Here is a 24,135-nt window from a genome sequence, read left to right on the forward strand (position 1 = left end):
ATAAATCAAGATTCAACTCTGCACATTTAATGCAGTTAGTATGTGCACATATTTACATAAGACTCACACTTGAAACATTTTGCTTGTATTTTGTTTTTTGAAACAGGGTTTTTCTGTGTAGCTTTGGCCCCTGTCCTGGAACTAGCTCTTGTAGACCAGGCTGGCCTCGAACTCACAGAGATCCACCTGCCTCTGCCTCCCAAGAGCTGGGATTAAAAATATGTGGAACCGCTGCCTGGCATGGCACTTTTCTTAACAAAAATAACTATGGTAAATGTAGAAGTTTTATGATCAAACTTCAAAGAAATAAAAGTTTTATAAATTTTCTACAAATACCAAATAATGTTAGATTGCAGAAAATTTACCTATAGTCTCTCTTAACCACCAATGTTATAGAAAAGATATTCTATAATTTACTTCAGTTCATAGTTTTGTAGGTAGCAAACAATGGATTCCATTTAAAGTGACCATAATCACTGTGCACAGACTAGTACATGCAGTAAGCTTATGAGACATGTACTATGTTGCTATTGTTATACTTGAGAATACCAAAGAAAAGGATCAAAATTGGTAGATGAAACATGTGTGCTTGAATTATTTACAGTATAGTCATGTAGTTTGGGAGACATACATAGAATTAATTGGTGTGGGAGGTCCTTCTGTCTATGTGTTGCTTTTATTGGTTAATGAATAAGGGATTGCTTTCAGCCTATACCAAGGGCAGAACAGAACTAGGCAGGAAAAGCTAGACTCTATGCTGGGAGAAGGAGGACAGAGTTGGAGAGAAGCCACAGAGCTGCCAGAGACAGACGTGCTGAAACTTTGCTTGTAGGCCAAGACCTCATAGTGATGCACAGATAACATGATATGGGTTAAATTAAGATGGAAGAGTTAACCAATAAGAAGTTAGAGCTAATGGGCCAAGCAGTGTTTCAATTAACAGTTTCTGTGTGATTATTTTGGGTCTAAGTTAGCCAGGCGGCTAGGATCAGCAAGCGGACTCCTTCCAACAACTAATAAAATATTTTGAGAATAGAGAATAATGGCTGAGTGTACGCAGGTAAGGCACTTTTCAATAATGTAATAAGCCCTGAGTTTGACCTTGAAAAATAGGGAAAAAAGAGTAGGAAAAACCCTATAGTCATGATGTAGAATAAATAGAACATAAATCTATGAGACAGCCTACAGAATAGGAAAAAATACTTGGTCAGCTATACATCTGGCAAATAGTAAATATCTAGAACACATATAAAACTAAGCAACAAAAATATCAAACAACCCAATTAATGAATGAACTAATGAATTCAACCAATACACACAAAATATGAAGAGCATATGGCCAAAAAATACATGCATACAAAACTTCTACCTAACGAACCATCAGAGAAACTCAAGTCAAAAGTATATTGAAATTCCACCTCCAGTTAGAATGCCAGTCATTAAGAAAACAAGCTGAAACAGCAAAAGATGACACACATGGACTAGAGAGGAGCTTAATATATGGCTCATGTGAATTGAAAGATGAATAGGCTCTATGAAAGTCACTATGGAAGTTTCTTAAAAACAAAACAAAATAAACAAACAAATAAAAAACTAGAAGAGATTTACCATAGTCAGCCAAACTCCTCCTGGGCATCTACTGCAAATACCCTAAGTCAGCATATTACAGAGATACTGACACATAAAAGTGGACTTGTAAAACTATTCACAATGGCCAAGTTACGGAACCAATGTAGGAGTTTCTCAGCAAAGCACTGGATAAGGACAATGTGGTCAACACACATGCAAGGGAAGTTTTTGAAGCCAGAAAGAAAAATCGACTTGTCAGGTTGTAGTGTAGCATGCCTTTAATCCCAGCACTTGGCAGGCAGAGGCAGGTGGATCTCTTTGAATTCAAGGCCACCCTAGTCAACATAATGAGCTCCCGAACAGCAAACGCTGTACAGAGAAACCCTGTCTCAATAAAACCAGAAAGAAAGAGAGAGAGAGAGAGAGAGAGAGAGAGAGAGAGAGAGAGAGAGAGAAACAAAGAAAGAAAGAAAGAAAGAAAGAAACAACGAAAGAAAGAAACAAAGAAACAAAGAAAGAAACAAAGAAACAAAGAAAGAAAAAGAAAGAAAGAAAAATTAAAATCAACTTATGGAAAATAGATGTATCATGTAAGACCATTATTAGAGGGACTCATTTTATAACACAGAAAACAAAAATTAACTCCAACTATTGAGGTTTAAATTAACAAAAATATTTTTTGAGTGTAAAAAGTAAACAAATAAAAATGCAGTATTTCACCTGGAGGATTCCTTAAACATATTTATAGAGAGATTTATGTGGTATTTATGCTTTATCTATGGCTCTATTGATCAATGGTCTAACCACTTACAACATAAATATGAAATAATTAGTTGAGAGCTTCTAGGCAATGGAGAGCCAGTTTTGCTTAAGAGTATAGCCCTGGTCGGTCCACCAAGCTTATGAACTCCTTATGGTCCCATATAGAGGAGTATATGGAAGTTTTCAAAAAAGTCAATAAAATTATCTTTACAAGAAAGATCAAAATTTAAATAAGCATAGTGACTTGTATTGGTAGCCACTATCCTAAGAAGACACAAACAGAAGATCATAGTTGAGGGCCAGCTTGAGCTATAAAGTGGGATCCTCTCAGGGGAAAACACCATCCAAAAGAATCAATGATTTTCAGTGTTGTTGCTTGTAAATAACTGGGAGTTTTAAAGAATTAAAGAGTTCATGTATGTACTATTAAACACAGAAATAATGGTAGATAACAATATTTTGTGTGTTAGAAAGAAGAAATACTTATTTTTCATATGTCAGCTCATTTTTAGTTTGATTGTTCAGTAGAGTCAACTTCTACATACTATGTGAATATTGTACCCTGGCTGTACCCTCATGCCCCTAGGTTAGTTATGATAAATAATTGTATTAGACAGTTTGCCATGGTCCAATTCTTTAAGTTTAAAATTATCTTTTAAAGAATTCTTTAAGAGTCTGTGTGTGTATGTTTGTGTTTGAATGTGTTTATGTTTGTATGAGTATTTGTGTATGTATTTGTTATTCTAGGAGTGTTTATGTTCATATGTTGTATGTGTGTGTAGTGTTTGCTATTCTATGTGTGTGTGTGTCGCTTGTGTGTTTGTATGTGTGTGTTTGTGTTTGTATGTGTTTGTGTTTCTGTGAATGTGTATGTGTTTCTATTTGTGTATGTGTTTGTGTGTGTGTGTTCATAAGTGTATTTGCTGGACTTTAGATGCTGCTACAGAGTACATATAATCTTTTAAGTCATTCATTCATAACTTATGGCACAATATAGCCTGCCACTAAATTGCCAATTTCTGCATCTCATTATATTTACTCTGGTGTGTCTCTTATTTTTTAAATATTAAAACATTCCCAGAATGACAAAATTTATCACTTTATTGAATTGTTTTCACATATATTCATTTGACCTCTGTCCTTCACACTTGCTCTTTAAACAATGATCAGAACAAGTAGCAGCAATCCGTTCCAAAAGGAAGCAGATGACCAGCTGCAGCTTAACTTCCTCGTGTCTGTCACTTACGCTTGCAAACCAAATCCTCCATCATTTGTCCTTACACATAAGGATTTGAGAAAATTCATCGAGTCAGTAATTTATTCCTGAGAAGCAAAACCACTCTTGTTTCCTCGGCCACTTAGCACAGGCTCCACCATCATCCTCATCCATAAGTGTGACTTGCCTTTGGACTACCGTTAGCAGAAGCTGCCAGAGGAATCAAGCATTAGGAAATGTGGTATTTCACTTTAATTCACTAAGTGCTTCCAGCATGGCTGCCTTTCGTACCTTCCTCCTTACATAACATGTCCGCAGGATCTGTCCGAGCCTGTGCTCAGCTTTGGCAACCTCAACTTCAATGACTTAATGCTTTCTGTCAGACATTCCCAACATGTATTACAGGCTGAAGTTTCCGCCTGATACCCAGATGCATGTATTCTGTACCTGCTTCCTATTTGCACCTCCATCCATCTCAATATTTCTAAGGTCGAACTCATCATTCTGTTCTGAAAAGCCAAATGTGTCTCTTGAAGTCCTAACTCTGTGAATGGAATCACCCAGTCACCTCGGCACTTGTGACTGTCCCTCAGCTTTAGCTCCTATGTCCAATTAGTAGCCCAGCACAGCAGATCCAAAGCCTAAGCCTTTCACATCACTCCTCTTCTTTTCATTACCATGGTTACTGCCCTTCCTAACATCATTACCTTCTTTCCTACGGCCACAACATAACTAATTTTTACTCTCAAGTTCTCTATCGGAATTTTCCCCATAATCCCAGCAGGTTCTCAACTATGAATCTAATTAGGAGCTTCTGAAGACTCTCCATCCTAGGCAGAATGTCATAGAATGTTTCACCGGGCATGGAAGACACTCCTCTACAAGAGGGCCTCAGCCCCTCTTCCACACGTTCCCTTCCATTATTTCTTCCCCCCAGATTCTTTTCCATTCTGCTCTAGGATTTCCCCAGTTACATAAACACTGTGCTCATTTTTACCCGCTGCAACTTTGTTCACACCACCCAGTTCCCCAGAATAGCCTCCTCTACCATTTTCTAGCTACGCTTACTCATTGTCCTAGGGACATGGGAGTGGTGAGCTTAGATAAAGCTTTGTGATACACCAAGGGTGCATCAGTTCTTTCAATGACACCATATTCCAAAATCATGGGACCAGCTAGTACCTTGCTTAACTAGCCTCTCTTTTAACATCAGCTGTGTTATTAGTAAGGTAAGGGACAGAATTAAAGAGGGGCTTCATATACCAGCACCAGGAGAATAAGTGAATTAAACTGAGTAAGAGTTGTGGTTAATGTGCAGCTATTCTAGGCATAACCCATGAACATACAAAAAAGGAAATCATTCTTTTAGATTGTATTTTGTTGTTTCTTCTTAGCCTAAACAAATATATCTCCAAAGAAATAATTTCTTTGAAACTCCTTCATGAGCCTTCAATTCACTTTGTACACCAGGCTGTCCTGGAACTCAAGATCGGCCTGCCTCAGCCTCCAAGTGCTGGGGAAACTGGATCTCAAGGAGGGCGCCACCATGCCCGGTTCCTGGTTATCATCATTTTATAAGACAAATATTGAACCGAAAAAAATAGCATCATTACTGTAAGCAGTTTGAAACCTACTCGCATAGAAAGACAGAATAAGTACATATAATGACAAAACAAATAAGAAATATTATTTCATTTTTTATAGAAATACTGAAGTCTATCCTTCCTAACACCGATATTTTCAAGAGGAAATATCACTTCAGTAGACTAATGAAAAAGAAAGAAGGTGCTACAGAAATGCCTCTGAGGTTAAGGCCACAACACATTTTGTTTGAATCTTAACAGCTCTTCTCTTTCTCTAGAGACCTTTCCCTCTTCTTCCAACATAAAAAGATTATGATAGGTACACAAGGAAGACTCTGAAGAAAGATGTGCCAAGAACGCATTTTGCATATCAATTACTGCAAAAATCTACTCTAAACTCACAAGCCATTCTGGAAGGCACACACACATAATGTGAATAGAACTTTATCTGAAATAACATTATAGTGTCATATAAAACAACAAAGCTAAGACAGCTCTTTGAAAGCCAAATTGTACTATTCTTCTACAGCAGGAATTATAGCCCAAAAGTTAAGGTGGTAAAACAGAAGGTTTTCCATTGCTACGGCATCATTTCTCGGTTCTTTCCTTAAAATTCCTGTCTTCTTCATATCTCCCCATGAATTCCTGGACTTTTGCTAGACGTGTCAGGTTCAACTTTGATATAATAACAAACTTTGAGAAAGACCTTTTTGCTTTGTTTTTGTATTTGTTGTTTTTTTTTTTAAATTAGGATTGCTGTCAAAATAAATAACAAAATGGATTGATTTAAGTTATAAGAGATATTACAAATAAGCCTAAACTATCAGTACAGCTTTCATAATAATTGGTCTCCTTGTCATAATCGGTGAGCCAACAGTCCCAACAAAAAAGTTTAACTACACACAAACATACACACATTCAGACCACTCTAATTCAAAAGTAGGAAGACAGAAATTGTCTTGTCAAGAATAGTGGTCAGGCTAATGGCACACCTCAGCAGTAAAACACTGACCAAGTATGGGTCAGGCTACAGGTAAAACAAAACAATACTATCATGCCTTGGCTTTAATCACAAACGGTGGTACACATCTATAATCTTAGATCTTAAGAGACTATGGCAGGGGGTGTGCTACAAGTTTGAGATCAACCATAGTGACATAGTGAATTTTGAGGTATACATGGCGAAATCCTCTCTGGGAGTCTCCCTAAAGAGTCTTCCTAAAGAGTGAGTATCAGTAAAAAATCATTAAAAACAGAGAATGTACATCAAGCCCACTGTCTATTTAGCCTAGCTTAGCATTGTCTATTTATTTAGTTTAGCTGCTGACCTAATGAACTAACTCATGATGCAGGACTTTCAGAACAATGAAACAATGTCTGCCGAAGGTATGGGGTAAAAGCTTATGGCTGGGAAACTAAATTAATGAAATTCTTTTTTCTTTCTGTTTGCCTAACTATGATGTCTGTCACACTGCTGCTGCATAGATGCCACTTCACCTTCAAGGGTACACCCAAGCCAGCGAAGCTAGGCTTACACGTGACTGAAGAATGCCACCGTTGAGATGTGATCTAAGCTAAGAAAAACAGTGCAGTCTGACTCTAAGCCTTTTCTCATTAGCATTCTGGCTTTCGTGGGTTTCAAAGCATTTGGTGTGCCCTATGTTTTTCATTTATCTCAGTATCTATGACTTGTCCTATCAAGTTAGTGACTTTGTGGTATACAAAGGAACTGGCTCGATTCCCAAATCATGGTGTTACGTTTACCCAGCAAATGAACTTCTGTCCCTTTTACCATGAGAGCTTCAGTGATGTTAGCACCTCACATGCAGAATTATGCGAGCTTTGCAAACACAGCCTGGACCAATAGCTCTGAAAGTATTGCCTTTTATTTTCAAAACTCTTAACCAACAAGAACATGAACCATTTCCTTAAGATAAAGTACCACTTTACACGGTAGTCAAGGGACAAGCTATTTTAATAATCGGTTTTAATTAGGCAAAAGATTAATCAAGGTTCATTTCTGAGGAATTCTCAAAGGACATGTGGAGATTACTTCTGGTTATTACTCTACAGAAGTGAGGGCTATGTTACATGCTAAATGAGAGCAAATATGAGCAGAAGGGTCTCCTGTTCTCTCCAGATTATGACTTGAAACTCCTCACACAGACACATACACACACACACACTATATATATATATATATATATATATATATATATATATATATATATATATATATATATATCTCGAAGAGAAGACAGAAAAGCTCAAATTCAGACCTAATCTTGGCTCCCTTGTACCCCTGCCAGGTATTACAAGGGAGTGAAGGGAAGGACTGAGTGCAATCCTAGCAGATGTGCTTGTGTTTCAGAATATCTTATCACTCCTGGCCAAACAGGGCTATTAAAGACTAATCCTGCCTTTCTTATATTTTTAATGAGGAAGACTTTGTTTAGTCAGCAACTCCATCATGCCTCACTGACTTTACCATCTATACTTGTCTCCCTTATCTCAGTAAAATGAAGAACTGTTCATATTTAGTGGGTTAAAGCAGAGTGGTCTTCTTCCTTGTTTTTTCTATAAGTTACATACACAATGAGTCTTTACATCTTATTGATTTAGCATCATTGTCAAGATTCGAGGTCCCAAGGATGCTGGAATAACTCTTAGAGTTTCCTGAATGCTATTTACTGAGTTCATCTCCTTCCCTATTACTATGAACATTCTCTCCTTGGACATTCCCTCCTGGCGTCAGAACACTGACAAAACCAACTCATTGCTCCTGTGAGTCAATGTAACTCTCCATTTTGCTTTAAGCCTCTAGTGTTTTTTGTTTTGTTCTGTTGTCATTTGTCTCTGTTCTTAATGTGCTATTCCTTGTTTAATTCTAATATCGACCACTTTTTTTTCCTCACTGCCATCTGAAAAGTGCCAAATTCCTCACACGATAATATGCCTTTTCTCATCAGATCCTTCCTTGTTCTCTCTAGATCATTTCTAGAATGATGTTGGAAAACTATCATTTGGACTTGATGCTCCAACTCCACTAAACTCGAACCCTTGTGTTTATAGCCGTGTCTTTCTTTCCCTCTGTGCTGAGCTAACTATGAATTGCCTGCCAGTAGGCAGTGCACACACCATTTCATCTTCAGAAGCAAAGTCCGGGTGTGACTCAGTCAAGTAAACTCTGCCCCACTGTACTCCATGTACTCCAAGCAGTTATTGTTTCCCTTGGCCAAGGAAACATTGGTAACTGGAATCAGCAGACAAGGAATACTGATTAGACTTCATTAAAAGTTGAACTAAGAGACAAGAAGGCCAGGGGCAGGAGGCGGTTAGTTGGTCCTGTGGCTGAGAAGATATGGGTACCATCGGAGATGACACCACAGAAAACAATAAGCAAATGCAGCCTTTTTGAAGATGAAGATTATTAAACCAGAATTTCCACATTTAGCATTCTGTGAAACAAAAATACAAACACACACTCATGCAAATTAGCCTTACATACTACTTTTTCAAAGATTTTTCCATGCTGTAATCTAAACAGGAAGAATCTTCTAAGAGCATTCATTGAATTCACTCCTTTTGTCAATGACTGAAGACTCAATGAGAGACCCAAGACAGGGATTCCTCTAGCATCTTGTTGTTGACCCTTGACATAGTGCTCACAGTGCTCACCCTGTTTCCACGCCAAATATTATATATGGAAAAAGGTCATATATATCATATATACATATATATATATATATATATGTATATATGATATAGTAGCATTAAGAATACAGCACAGTAATTTAAAGGTTAATTTCCATGCAAAATCCTTCTAATAATTCAGTGGAGATTTACTTTTGTTTATAACTACGATACAAACATTGCCATCTGTAAACATTTATACCTAGGAATGAGGGATAAATCAAGCTATGGCAGAGTTTTATGTGATTCTCCAAGAGGACTGAATGAATATATGAGCACGATTTTTAAAAAAAGCATATGGCTCCCATGGGACAAAAAAATGAGCTTTAAAATAAGTTCAGGAAAGAATTTTTAAGATATTTTTTAAAGTATTCCTGGATTGCTTTATCTGTTTTCCAAGGGAAAGCTGGTCTGAATTTGGTACAGTCTGTGTGGCTTTCATGTGTCATGAAAAATCTTCAATGACCTCCCTCTGCAAGAATATCACTATCAAAGCAACAACTAAATGATTTAAAGTGAGTACTGCTATGATTTTGCTAAATGTAGACAATATTATACTGCCCTCTAATTTCATATCGCTATGCCCACATATTAGGGCTGTTCCTAGATCTCATTAGAGAAGATCATTCATGCAGTAGCTTGTGGTTAACACAGAAACTCACAGCTGGTCAAAAGGCAGAGAATAAATATCAGTAGAGCACTCAGCCACAAAAGGGACCTCTATATATTACCACCTCCAAGGCTCAGAGACCATCACTAAAGAGGAAGAGAAAGACTGTAGGAGTCAGTGGCTGGGGAAGACCAGAGTGATGTATGTCTTTAGGATATAACAGGACCACTGTACTCATCAAGTCACATCCCTGTGACTGCCTGCAGAAGACCTGCACAAGACAAGGCCAGTCAATAAGCTACCATGGAATAGGAAAGATTTCATACTTCTCTGCCACTAACAGAGGAGCTATGGACAGATGATGCTTTGGGATAGGAACAGTCACTTTTTATAAAGGGTGTAGCTCTTAGTAAGTACAGCAAGTCCAGTGGATGGCCCATACCCAGGAATTTATGGGCAGCATACATTAGACTGGATAAACTGTTTCAAGAAAAAGGAAATTCAATTGTGGGGAAGGACAGTGTATGGAAGAAGTAAATGGAGTAGTTGGGGTGGGGGGTGAATATTACCAATGAATATTGTATGAACTTCCCAAGGAATTAATAAAAATATTTATAAATGTATTGGCCTTCCTCTGTCCTCTAGGGAATATTTAGGTATTTGGATTTTGATTGGGATTGGTTTAAAGCTTTCTCCTGGCTGAAGGTACTTCAGGGAACCCTGACTTAAGTGTCTATGTGTGGGGACACACACACACACACACACACACCACACGTGCATGCCTGGGCCACACCTCATTTTCTTGCTATGCAGTGAATTTCTAGTTTCTGTGAATACACTCATTTGCTCTTAATTTCTATTAACTTTAAAAAGTTAAATAAATTCAAGAACAAACATGTCAAAATGGCATTTCACAGGTTTCAAAAGACTTTGTTCTGTTGCCATGGCTGGATTTGTTGAGTCTCCACTTATTTGTTTGATTATTTATAAAACATAGGTTAGTCTTAAGGAAAGGTGAAGTTTATTTTCAAGCCACAGATTGATCACATTAATATTGGTCTTCATTATTTAAAATGTTTCCTGAGAACTATATGTTTACAGCATCTCCACCTATTTGTTTATTTTTCTTTAAAGAACACAAAGGGCTAAGGAAGGAAGTTGAATTCCCTGACATTTTCTTGTTTGAATTATGCCATGTCTTTTCAACTTAAAGAGTTCAAGATAATATGAATCTCTTACTTCAATTCCATTTTTAATACCAATCTAAGCACTCTAGCTGTATGCTCTCCTCACTACGGGGAAGGATTAGGCCCTGTAATATTTACTTATTCCTCTTTACTCTTTCTGTGGGAAACAGTCTCAAGTGACCTTCAGTCTGGCTGTCTCACAGAGAAATTACTTCCACAGGACAGCGACTTTCTAAAAGTAGCACAGTGATAAGGAATCTCTATGTTCTTTCAGCTCCCGCTGCATCGCACAGCCTTTACCCTCCATGTTTGAGCTGCCACGCAGTCTACTAAGTGTGTCTGCTTTCATCTCTGTTTAAAATAAAATATATATAACCCCCTATTTTTTTTATTTTTTGTGATTTAAAGCCTACTACCTAGCATTATGACATATATGTGGCAAGAATGAAAGGCTAGTGACATAGAAGAATGTTCTGAAACAGAAAGCAATAAAAATTGGGGGGCTATCTGCATATAAATAACTTCTTAATGTATATAGAAAAATGATCAAATATTCTAAATTTTCATCAGAAGACAAAACTGCAAACGAGAGTACATGTGTGTGTGTGTATTGTTTTAAATATGTATGTCTTACTATTCTAGAAATTTCCACAAATACTGGTTAACTGGAATAACATAAATGCTATTTATTTGAAGTACTACTGTACAGCACAAATTAAGTCAAAATCATCATGAAATTTCCACGACCATCTTCACATTGTATTATAAATGAAAATGCGCTTAATTCTGAGCATGTCCTATCCGAAAGAGTGACAGCGAACAGGAAGAATGTGTACTCCACAGTGTCCTTGACTCTTTGCAACACACTGGAGTCACTCCTGCACGGCTCTTGCTGTGGACACCCCCACCAAGGAAGAAACGATAATTTGAATGGACAGGTTGGTGAGCATTGATGGAACGGGGTGACGGAGGCCACAACGCCACCGTGAGCACCATGTTCCCTACACCCTTCCCTCTCTTCACGTGCTCACTAGAGCTGAAGACCTGGGGCTAACTCTCATGGGGCTTTAGAACGTGAAAGTGAAATGGATTTATGATGCGCCGCTCAAGCACTCTATTTCATGTTGTCACAACAGGGCTTAAACAGTAAATACGACTAATACAGCCTGCTCGCTTCCCCTTTGCATTTTACCCCTTCAAAAAAAAAAAAAAAAAAAAAAAAAAAACTATAGAGTAAGCAGGGTAGCTAGAAATTCATGGTTTTCAGCCAGATATTTCCAGGGCTTCTCAGATTGTAGCACACAAAGTTCTGAATGTTATGAACACCCCCTCTCCCTGGAATTACAGGGATAAGAATACCCTATGGAGGTATGTGAGGAAAAAAAAAGAAAATTTATAGTAGACAGTATTGGGGGAAATAGTATTTAATTTTACGGAAACATTATATAGTGTTTTTCAATGGAGTTTTATTAGCTGGACTCAATAGAGTTACCATCTGGGAAGCAAGATTGTAAGTACATCCCAACATTTTCATGAGATTACTAGCGTTTTCCTGAGCTTTGATGCTTTAATTGACTATGTTTAATTCCTTACCACGATGCTTTAATCATAATCTTTTCAAAATCTTGTCAGTTCCTATTGATGAGACTTCTTTCCCCAAATCAGCAATGTTCATGCTCATCTTTCATAGGATTTTTACAGTTAGTTAAATGCTTTTTTAAAGGTAATTTGAAGTATCAGGCAATAATGCAAGACAGTATTTCTAACTCAACGTTAGTTCTTTTCTTTCTTTGTTTTGGGTTTTCTTTTTCTATTTGGATGACTTCTCAGGTAGTCCAGGCTGGCCTGAATATTCACTACACAGCTTAGGCCTTGGACACTGATCTTTCCGTTTTCACCTCCAAATTGTTGGGAGGACATTTGTGTGTCACAATCCTTGGTTTCCATCACAACCATACATTTTAAACAAAATATTTCAAATTAGGATGTGGTTCTACGGCTGAATAGGCGTGCGCTGCTACAGCAGAAACATAGGCCACCAGCCAAGGTGGAAGGCAACATGAGCCTCCCGTCAGCCCGAGCCCTGCCACCCCAGCCCTCTCCCCTGGCCGCACCTTGGGCTGCAACCTGTGCTCCCGGGGCACCTGGTCCACGACCTCCTCTGGCAGCTCCACGTGACCCTTGTCCGCGATGAGCAGTGGCGCGTTCTGCCGCTGGCTGTTGAAGGAGATGTCTGGGAGGTAGAGCGCCTCCTGCGCTGCGCTCCGCGTGTCGCAGTGGAGCAGCGAGGGCTGGATGTCTCTCATTGTGCTTGCCACCTGCGGGGACCGCAGGGCGCACCATCAGACCCCTGCTTACTCAGGCCTCAGAGGAGGCCAGTAGGGGGCATCCCCAAGGGACACCTCTATTGCAGATTCAGGTTTAGGACCAACCCACCCCAAATCCCACTCAGCCCACTAGGGCATAGATTATGAACACTATTCTCCTCCCCATTCCTAGCATGATTATTAAACTAGACAATTACAGAAATCAAATAAGCTAGTTACCTACAAAATATAAAAGTCCTCTATATTTTAATAGTCTCATAGATTTAGAATACAAACTATGGGCACTAATATACACAAGTATGAGCTAGACATTGGCTACCAAACTCATAGTTGTTTTACATAAAAATATTGGCAATATAAAGGGATTTTGGTTTTGTTATTTTTGGGGTTGTTTTGTTTTATTTTGTTTTGTTCTGGTTCAGAGTTAAATGATTATTTTGTATTTCTTTATATGTTTTTCTTTTGGTCATTTTGCTAACATTTTAAAAAGATAACTATATTAAGAGCTTTGATGGACAATAATGTGAAAAGATATACATACATTTTTGCTACTTATATACATAGTGATTTTTTTTACCGACAAATGTTGCATATTACATAAATGAATAAATATGGAAGACCAAGACAATAATGGTAAAAATAAAATTATACACATATGATATTTTAAAAAAATTGACACAACAATCATATTATATGCTATGAAAAAGTAGAGCTATCTAAGTACATAATTTCTTTATGGTGCATTGATAAGCAAGATACATAATTCTTTACACTAACTGCAATTAATTTACTCAGTAAGAAAGATAATGAAGTCTACCTGTCATTAGAAAGCAAAGGATTTACAAAGGAAACCATCATTCTCAGTGCATGCATACATTTTTAATTGTTATAGCTGCATGTTTAAAGGCTTATTGTTACTCTATATGGTTGATATTAAGCAATGAAAAAAAAAAAACAAAGAAAACCAACGAAGAAAAGGCATTTTGCAACTATCATCTTATACAAGGTTATACAGTAGTATTTTGATATCTAGATATATGTGTTATTTGTAAGTTAAGAACAGAATCAGATCACTCCATAACACAAAATGATAAAAACCTTTACAGGAAAAAAAATAAAGTAATATGAAAAAACCCCAGAAAATCCACCTGATGGAAAATTCTAAATTTGATCTTTTATACTGCTATAAAATAATAATTCACATTTAAACAGCATAATATACCATCATTAATAAATACACCAAGACAGTTCAAACACCATTCTGATCCGCTACATAAATGGAATGTGTCAAAAAGCATGTTTCAAATTTCTCAAATTCCTCTTCTCTATACCCCTAGTAACAATGGAACTAACTGTGCATATTTTACGGAATTATTTACAAACACTTGTCTCTGAAGAGCTTTACAACCATTCAGTGCCAAGACACCTGGGAAAGTGTGTTACATAAGATGTCCTGCCCAAAGCTTCTGGTATAAAGATGGCGAAAGATTTTATTCTTTGCCAAGTGGACCTGCCAGCTCAGTTAGACTGATGGGATTTGAGCTTATGTGATTTTACTCATACAACATGTAAGTACAGAGTTCTCATCAAGTATCCATTCCTCTTCAAGGGATAGAGGAGTATGGGGGACAAAGCAGACTGCAGGGGTGTGCAAATGCACCACTCACCTCACTAGGGCCATGGAGACCTAACACAGAAAGAAGAATGCCCCATAGATAGATAAATCATCAGTCCTCAGAAAACATGAATGGGGTAAGCTATAAAAGGGGCTTATTTAAATCTTTAAGAAAGACACTCATGGGGTCAAACTCAAACCAAGATTTGTTTTCTAAGATCTGAACTTAGAAAAAAAAATCGTATCAAAGTATGACAAAAGTCATACAAATGAGAAGCATAAAGTACTTGGGGCTTTGGCAGAGGTCTCCTGTATGGAATAGCTCTGAACTGTTCAGGAGTTAGCACAGCTGGCTCATGCAGATAGAAGTCAAGAACAGTTTGGAATGCTGGAGAATAAGCTACAGTCAGATGGGGACTCTGTATGTCACAGTCATTAAGGAGTTTCAGTCTAGGAAAAATTATTGGTAGGAAAGAGAATGACATGGCAGGGAAAGATATAAACAACAAAACAAACAAAAACCAGGGATTTCCTCTGAGGTAGCAATCAAACGTTTGCAAAGATAAAATTACTAAAAGGCCAATTCTAGAGCAAGCAGAAAATGACAGCTGTTCAAAATGCACATGCAATAGACAGCAGGTGACAAATGCCCCCGTGTCTGGATGTCCCTGGACATCCTCTCCACGTGAAACAAAGAACATATTCCAGAGACAAGCAAGCAACAACAATGAGGAATCTCTTGGAAGCTCATTTGCACGTGAGAAGAACAGGATTTCATGGACAGAGTCCAGAGAACAAAAAATGAACAGGAAGTTAAACTAATATGACTCTTAAGTTGGAGGAGCTGAGACTTGGGTGTGCTCGATTCAATATAGTTCATGCTCACTTAAATTTACTGTGCTTGAGAGTCACCGAAGAGTGGCAGCAAAGCCTCAAAGTTTATTTTTTATCTTAAAAAATATTGCACATGCTATGATTCAGATGTTATGGAGCTTCCAAGGGTATATATACTTCAGTTGTAACCACACATCCAATTTGTGCTCCTTAGACCTATTGTAGGAACTAATCTTCAAAATAAAGCCACAGTCATCAGTCTAGTAAACCCCTGGACTCTTACACATACAAAGATTCTCTCACTCACATGCTAGTAATAAGTCTTGCTAAAAGAATGCATGGGAAGAAGTCGTAATCAGAAGCGTATGCTGTCCTTGGAACACAACTGTATTTGAAGCAGAGCGATTCATTGTGTCAAGGAAGGAGATATCTATACTGACTCTCCATCCAGTTTTATGAATTCTATACATGGCTAGAAGAAACCCTCTCAGTTTCCCTTCGAAGCTAAGTTTCTTTACATACTTGAAGACATGCTTCACATTCTTGGTGTCTTTTTTTCTTGTCTGAATTCTTAAAGAGAACATTTTCAAAGTCATGATGAAAAACATGGTCAGCATGTGACATTAACAGGTTTGGTCCTAAGCAACCTTCTCATTTAGACTTCCCCTCCTACAGGCATTTGAGACTACAGCTTCTGACACTTATAAAAAATTTCAATACAGCTATACAATAATGCTGCTTCTAGAAAAGGCAATAAAGATCAACTAAGTGTGTCATGTTTGCTCTGTATCCTTCACAGAAACAGGAATTTCACCTTAGTTATTAAAACATCAGATATGTGATAAGGAGTCAATGGTACAAAATGGTGCATCTGCTGTATGAATTGCTGCAGACATGGTTGATACTTAATATTCATTATAAGCAACGTTTTCTGGCTGTATCTCACTTCTTAGGCAGAGGCTTTCATAATTTGAGGACTTTGATTCTCCGTTCCTAGTTAATAATCTCCAGATAGTGCATAGTGAAGATAGGAAATTTAGTAGTGTGCAACACATTGGGTTTATGAAATTATTTATGCTCAATCAAAGGACATCTCCATATGAAAATTTCATGGTGCTGTATATAGACAAAAAAAAACAGAAGAAATGAAAGGAAATGAAATGTTAAAGAAATAAAATGTTTTTATAGCACTGCCAGAACTTTTATATTATATATAGATTATACAGTTGAAATAATGACAAGAGTTGGCATGGTGTGCAATTCTGTAATATTAGCAACTGAGAGGAGGAATCAGGAAGACTACAGGTTCATGGAAAGAGCAAACTATATGACAAGAATCTTTTCCAAAATAATAGTAAAAAAGGACAGAAAGGAGGAAATGAAAGAAGGAAGAAAGCACTGACAGAGGGATCGATAAACAGAAAATATGAGTACTCATTGTAATACACTTTTAGAAATCAACATTGAATTGCAAAATATATAGAAGTAACACTATGCAGCCTGAGCAGTTTGGATTTACATATGTAGGAATGGATATGTATATACATAGCCACATATAGATGAAACAACAATTAAATAAAAAATCTGCCATGAATTTGAGAGAGAGCGCGGGGGTGGTATATGGAAGGGGCATGCTGGGAGGAAAGGAGAGGGGGAGATAATATAAGATGATTTCAAAAATAAAAGAATTAGTAAAAATTTTAAATATATATCTATGTTTCCAAGGAACTTTGATCCTTTCTGCCTCCTTTTCTCCTCAGTCTCATCACCTACTTAGTTGCTTTTAATAAAGAAACATCGATCATAAAAATGAGCCTCGGAAGTGAAAAATGGGCTGTAAAGCAAGGGATATGCTAGCGCTGAGAGGAGTTCAAAGGTGCGAGTCCATAAGCGATGACCAGGGTTTAAATGAATTACTTTTCTTAAACTAAGGATATTTTATGCAAGTGATTGGTTTCTGGGTTTTAGGTTGCACTTTACAAATCCTTTTCCTAGTTAATTAAACATGATCCATATAGAATTTTAAATGCATGCTAATAAAGCGATCATGGTGACCTGTATACTCGTTGTCTCTCATTACCGTCTCTTAAAAGCATCACGTCTGAACTCTTTCTTATACCCGTCTAACCCTCTCCTCAAACTATCTGATTATAGGAAATCTCTCCTCTTCAAGCTTTCTCGAATTCATACTGGATTCTAGTTTCGGTCTTCCTACAAAACCCCAGACTGTTCATTACATATCTGAAAGAATCATCAGAAATCCTCATACTTTTCTTCTACAATTTCATTCAAAGTTGGTTTTCATTTGGTCTTCAAGATTCAAACCCTGCCCCCCACTAAAAAAGAAGGTTTCTGATTTACATCATATGCTAGCTCACTCTCAGAACTCTGTTTTCATTCGCTGATTTTTGTAGTCTAACTCAACGGTCTACTAAATGAAGTATCAACATGCTATAAAAGTGCCTATAAAGGAAGACTGTAAGAAAGCATATGTGAGGTCTTGACTCAAATTTTCCTACAATTGACTATTTCATTATATCACTGCATCTGTAGATTGATGTTTGAACCATTTTTCCACCTTAAAATTGCCAATTCTTTTTTTTATATTTAGTAACTTCCTAAGAATATTCAGTTAACTATTTAGCTAACTTGAAATAACTATATGTTAAACTATATGTTAAAATATATATTGAAATGGAATATAAAAGGTTACTTGTTCCTAAATTTCTCCTCCCTCTCCAGGTCAGTGGACATTTGTTTTTATTTCATAAATGGCTATTTATCATTTTCTACTTTCTCATGAAAACCTGAAAGGTATTTGCTCCCCCAGCACCATACTGTTGCCCATATGAAAGATGAACTTTTCCTTGCTTTCTCCCTTAGGTGTATGTTATTGCTATATGATTTCTCTACAGGCTTCATAGTAATATCTAAACGTAGCCACGAAAGCTCCAATTCAACCACCTGACTAAAGATGCCAAGAGTAGAAATTACCATGTAGAACTTGAGACATGAAAAAACAGTTTGTTGTTGTTGTTTGTTTGGTTTTGGATTTGAGTTTTCGAGAAGGGGTTTCTCTTTGTTCTCTGGCTCTCCTGGAACTTGATTTATGGACCAGCCTGGCCTCGGACTCAGAGATTCACCTGTCTGTGCCTCCCGAGGACTGAGATTAAAGGCATGTGCCATCATGCTCGGCAAGAAAAACTTGTTTTAATCGTATATTCTTTATTATTATTATTTATTATCTATACAGTATTCTGTCTGTGTGTATGCCTGCAGGACAGAAGAAGGCACCAAACCCCACTACAGATGGTTGTAAGCCACCGTGTGGTTGCTGGAAATTGAACTCTAAGGACCTTTGGAAGAGCAGGCAATGCTCTTAACCTCTGAGCCATCTCTCCAGCCCTTAATTGTATATTCTTAAAGAAAATAGTTCAGTGGTCATGATTTGACCCCGTTGTATGATGAAGCAACTTTGATAGTAACCCTGAGTCCTTCTCACTTATTTTAGGGCCTTTCTCTAGATGGAATCATTCTGAACAGTATAGAAAAGTCCTGTGTGGAGGACTCTTTGCCTTTCAGACCCATTTCCTGACTCTTAACAATTTAGCTCTTGACAGGAAGATGAAATAACAAAGTTTTGCCTGAAGACTGAGTGAGAACAGTCTCTGTAAGACAGGAGAGAGTGGCAGAGTGCCATGCTCCTCTGAGAATGAAGTAAAAAGGCAAAATTATTCTTCAGTACTGGATGATAACTTCTAGAGGTTGTGTTAGAATTACCTTTCTAGTATGATTTTTTAATATTATAAGTTATGTAAGTAGATGAGTGTTTTGACTTGCTGCATTTGACTGTCTAAATTGTAATGTGATCATACAAACCTCAAATACTTGTGAACATGAGTAAGTAGGCAATTTCTGTTAATATTTTTTTTTTTATAAATTTGGCTTTTTCCCAGAAGACAGATTTATTTTCATTCAAATTAAACAAAATGCTTCTTACGTATCTTACTCACTAAAGAAATGGCATCTAACTGTAAATGTTTCTCTTCCAACTAAAAACACCTGTTCTTTGCAAACAAAACACAAACAGATTGTAGTTCCTGGTAACAAAACTCAAGCTCTGGAATTTTTCTCTCTGCAATACTGTCTTCTTTCATCTGCTACCCTCTTCAGGAATATTAATTCTTAATATTATGGAAGCTGTGGGTTCAGAATGCTATAAAATTGAGAATTTCTTGACAATTTTGTGTAGCTGTGGTCATGGAGTACTCTTCATCAATCACGCAGCTATTTAGCCTCGATGCGTGTGCGAAATGAACAAAAACCGTGCATACATCCACGGAGCTCAGTCTCATTAGTCAGTTAATCAAAACTGGCGTCTTTGAAAACAGTTGAGAAGAGGGAGAATACTTTTATTTCCCTTTATTTTTCCACCTTAGGCAAGAGATTTTTGCCACCTGCTTCTCATCCCAGTGGTCCACACCAACATCAAATGAGAACCTAAAATGATATGCTAACAAGCTCAAATGTCACAGGGATTGATTACGTGTATATACCTTAGTGGTATATTCACACTATGTTTATTATTGGACACTTTTAAATATATATATTTAAAAAAAAAATATCTGTTGCAGAGTCTCAATTTAAGCTTTCCAACAACAACCGGTAACCTATACAACAGGGCTATCACAGTGTTTCTAACTACCAGCAATGGTGACTAACCTAAACGGCCTTTCTCTTTCAAACTATTGTCTAGTGTTACTGGAGGGAGAGCTGCATACCAGCCTGATGCTCCATATTTGACCTATTATTCCCCTTCTTTGTGAAAGCATGCACCCTTAAGTTTTGCATGGTTTCACCAACTAATAAAAATACCAAGGAAAGGGGAGCAAAAAGGATTACTGCTAAATAGCACCACTGTTGATCTTACGGAGCACTGCAGTAAAGAGTACTCTTCATCTAATTCAGGTGGTATTTATAACTACTATCTGCGGTACCTCTAACAGCTTGTAGGGAATTGGTAATGTGTGGAAGCAGGCTGTGTGTTCTTTTTATAAGTATAGGAAGGGTTTTTTTTCACCTACATGATCTAATCATATCTGAATTTTTTTCCTCCTGTCATCTGTTATTCTCTGATGCAACAACAAAATCAATCTGTTTTAAATTTATCTAAGTCCAAGTAAAAAGAATGAAATGCTGCGGAATACTATTGTAATGTTTTCACGTTGTTTTGTCTTTTTATTTGTTTAGTGCCACCATTTCTCAAATTTAGCTGATTGAATTCAGGCCTTTTAACTTCTTCATATAAAGCTAATGATATCAAAATGAGGGTACAGCTGCCACTTGTTATTCGATATCCTCAAAGTAGGAACAGTGAAAACAGAAAATTTTATTGGGTCTACAGTCTAATTAAAAGCCACAGCTTTGTAATTGGAATGGCTTTTCAACACTCTTTAGGATTGTTCTGAATGCTGATCTAAGCTTAAAATGTTCATTAGTAACTCATTAAAGACTTAGCTACAGTCCAGTGGGTGTGTCTTGAATATAATGATGGGCTGAATGTGTGTGCAAATGTGTAGACACATAATTAGAGAAACTGTCACATTCAGGGATTAAGGATATACAATGTGGTCTTTGAAAAACACGGTTGAAAGCAAGTGACCCCAAGATGGTACTGTATTTTAAATTTTGCTTACACTTCAGGTCATTTGTTTTTCATTGAATTCCTAAAGGTATTTTTTAATGAGTTCCCCCTCTCAGAATTAAATGCATGATGTTTTGTGAGAGAGCCTTTCTATACATCATTTTCTTTAGTCCTCAGACTATAACAATGTTGGCCTAATTACCCTTTTACCAAATAAGAACCTTGTGATTTAGACTGGTTCAGGTAATGTATCTTGAGTGTAATAGATCTGAGCCAGAGTCTAAAGCAAGAGTGTTTCAAATATCATTCAGCAGAATACTACAGCCATTTTCAATATGAAACCAGCTTAGCTTAGCCAATAATATAAGCTTTATTCTGAGGCTTCATGAAAGCAGTGTCTTCTAAACTAACTGATCTCTTTTGTGGTTCCTTAAAGGACAGGAACAAGTCACAGCCAGCATTTATTAATCACTTGTTCTCTGAGCTCTCAATCCTTTCTTCCCTAATAATGACTTTTCCTTATATAGTATACACAGCAGGCTCAAATCATAATAGAGCTTAGTTTACACCATCCTGAGGTCTAAATCTCAGCTTTGCTACTGAATTCCCTGTCTTCATTTGCAAGTAGATTGACAGGCTTAAGGTGAAACAAAAAGACATTAGTATACAATACATAGCTTTCATAGGAAAGCATGAATTATGAATTTGCATAATTTTCTTGAGATGTTGTTACAGTTTCAATATGCAGTATCAACCACGGGCTCACTTGTTAAAGGCCTGGTATTCAGTTGGATGTGGCATATCTTAGATTCTCTCTCTGTTTCCCACTCCCCGTGTGTTACTCTCTCTTCGTCTTTTTCTTTCTTGCCCCTTTTCTCTCATCTTCTCTGACCCCACCCTTTCCCTCTTCTTCATTAACACCACATGTGAGCAGCCAGCAATGTGCCTACTCTGCCATGATATTCAGTCTCAGCTTTACCCAAAACAGTGAATCCAACCATCTTGGAATTGAATCCTCTAAGCCATATTAACTTTATCCTCCCATATGGTTTATGTGTCAGGTATTAGTCACAGTGACAAAAAGATATGAAAAATTTAGGAATTCAATAGGTTGCAGGACATGATAGAGAAATGTCCGTGGACATAAAATTGTTAAACCAATAGATGTAATACAGCTTGAAAACTATGAAAAAATTACATTTCTAATTGGCAACATTTTCAAAATCAGGAAGGAAAATAATTGAGTCTCTGTCAAATGAAGAGACTTTTTGGGAAACTGAGATGAACATTCAGTGTTCTCCACACTTTCCTGAGAAAGAAGAATTGGAAATAGTCAATGTACTATATGTCACTATACAAGAACCCTCAGAATGAAGCTTCAATAATTCCCAATCATAAGTTTTGTCCACATAGGACAGTCTTGAAATTATAAATTCTCTTAAGAATTAATTGCATGGGCTGGAGAGATGGCTCAGAGATTAAGAGAACTGACTGCTGTTCCGGAGGTCCTGAGTTCAATTCCCAGCAACCACATGATGGCTCACAACCATCTATAATGAGATCTGGTGCCTAGAACACTATATATATATATAATAAATAAATTTTTTAAAAAAGAATTAATTGCATTAGTAAAGAGAGAGTAGAAAAAAAGATGTAGAATTCAAAATAACATAAAATTGGCATGACAGGTGAATCTGAGCAAAAACTCACTCAGAAAAGTCAGTCTAAAAACAACAACAACAAAAAAACCCACCAAACTTGGATCATATATAATAAGAATATCTTCTTATCTCCTTTTAAAAAAATTTTTAATAAAATATTTATAATTTAATAATAGGGAACAACAACTTAAAATTAAGAAATCAATGAAAGGTATGGCACAGAGAGTGAGAAGCAGTCTAATCATGGACTTTAGAAAAACACAGATTATAGGTACTGTGACTGCTATGGCTCCACCAGTTGGGCTAAGCAAGACCAGTGCAGGACCTGCAGACAGGAAAACCTTCATGAACCCTGAGAACGTGGACCTGTTCGTCTCTTTAGTTAAAGAGTTCAACAGTCCTTCAAAATGGCAGGAAGAAGTCTCAGATGGTTCAGAATTTCTACTCCTACATAAATACCAGAAAGAAATGCAAGGACACCCAAATAAAACATGCCACAAGAACGTTCTTGCAGCAGGACTACAAGCACTCAAAGAATGGAAATAATTTACATTTCAATCAACTGCTGAGTACAATGATGAGTATGCCTACAGTGGAATATTATTATGAAATAAAATAATTAAGAAATTATACGTATTAGGTATAACTAACTTTTAAGCAGCTGGGGGAAAATGGCAATCAGAAAAGACATGTATACATAAGCAATTTATATGATTCACCTAAATGATTAATTTGTATGATTTATATGGGAAAGATTAACCTATAAGGAGAGAAAACAGATTCTTTTTTTGGCTTCCAAGGGTCTGAATGTACAGGGATATCTTTACCAAGCAAGGTTCTCTTTCTGGAATACTTATTATAATGAGATAAAAATCAACTGTAACAACTGACACATCATTTAGATATACTGAACTTTAAGTTAGTTCTATGGCATATAAAAAATAGTCAATAAAAACAAAGTTTTTCCATGGTATGGTTTTGAAGGGGATTATTATATTAAGTATGTTTAGTTTTTAAAAAATAAGCTATCTTTTATGAATTGGCGTCTTGTTTTTCATGAAAGCCCTAAATTTTAAATATCTCGCCCATAGCCGTGTCTCTGAGGATGAAGCTTCTTTCACAGCAATGTGAATAGAAGTTAGTGCCCATCAACTCAAAGCAAATCCACACAACTGTCCACTGGATCCTTCACAAGGACTTTCTCAATAACTGTTTGAGAGTGCTGTGCCACCAATCAGGGACTTTCCATAAGATTGAGTAGTTGTACGCTCAAGAAATCCCCCCAAAATATCTGGAATGCTTGGAAGGAGGGCGATGGCTCAGTCAAAAAAAAAATGCATACTGTGCAAGCCTGAGGACCCAGAGCTAATAAATTCTCACAATCCATGTGAGAATGGGTAACCTGTCTTTGCTGCCTGAGCTTTGGACATGCAG

General features: G+C 37.0%; 1 protein-coding gene across 1 annotated transcript in view; it reads right to left on the bottom strand.

Annotated features, from left to right (window-relative positions):
• Window positions 1-24,135, bottom strand: part of Adgrl3 (adhesion G protein-coupled receptor L3) — a 457,067-nt gene that overhangs the window by 422,993 nt on the left and 9,939 nt on the right. The window contains exon 2 of the mRNA XM_038331368.1: window positions 12,735-12,938. Coding sequence (XP_038187296.1) covers window positions 12,735-12,938 — 204 coding nt within the window. The remainder of the gene's footprint in view (window positions 1-12,734; window positions 12,939-24,135) is intronic.

Source organism: Arvicola amphibius, chromosome 1 (genome assembly GCF_903992535.2).
Source record: "Arvicola amphibius chromosome 1, mArvAmp1.2, whole genome shotgun sequence".
NCBI classification, from domain to species: Eukaryota; Metazoa; Chordata; class Mammalia; order Rodentia; family Cricetidae; genus Arvicola; species Arvicola amphibius.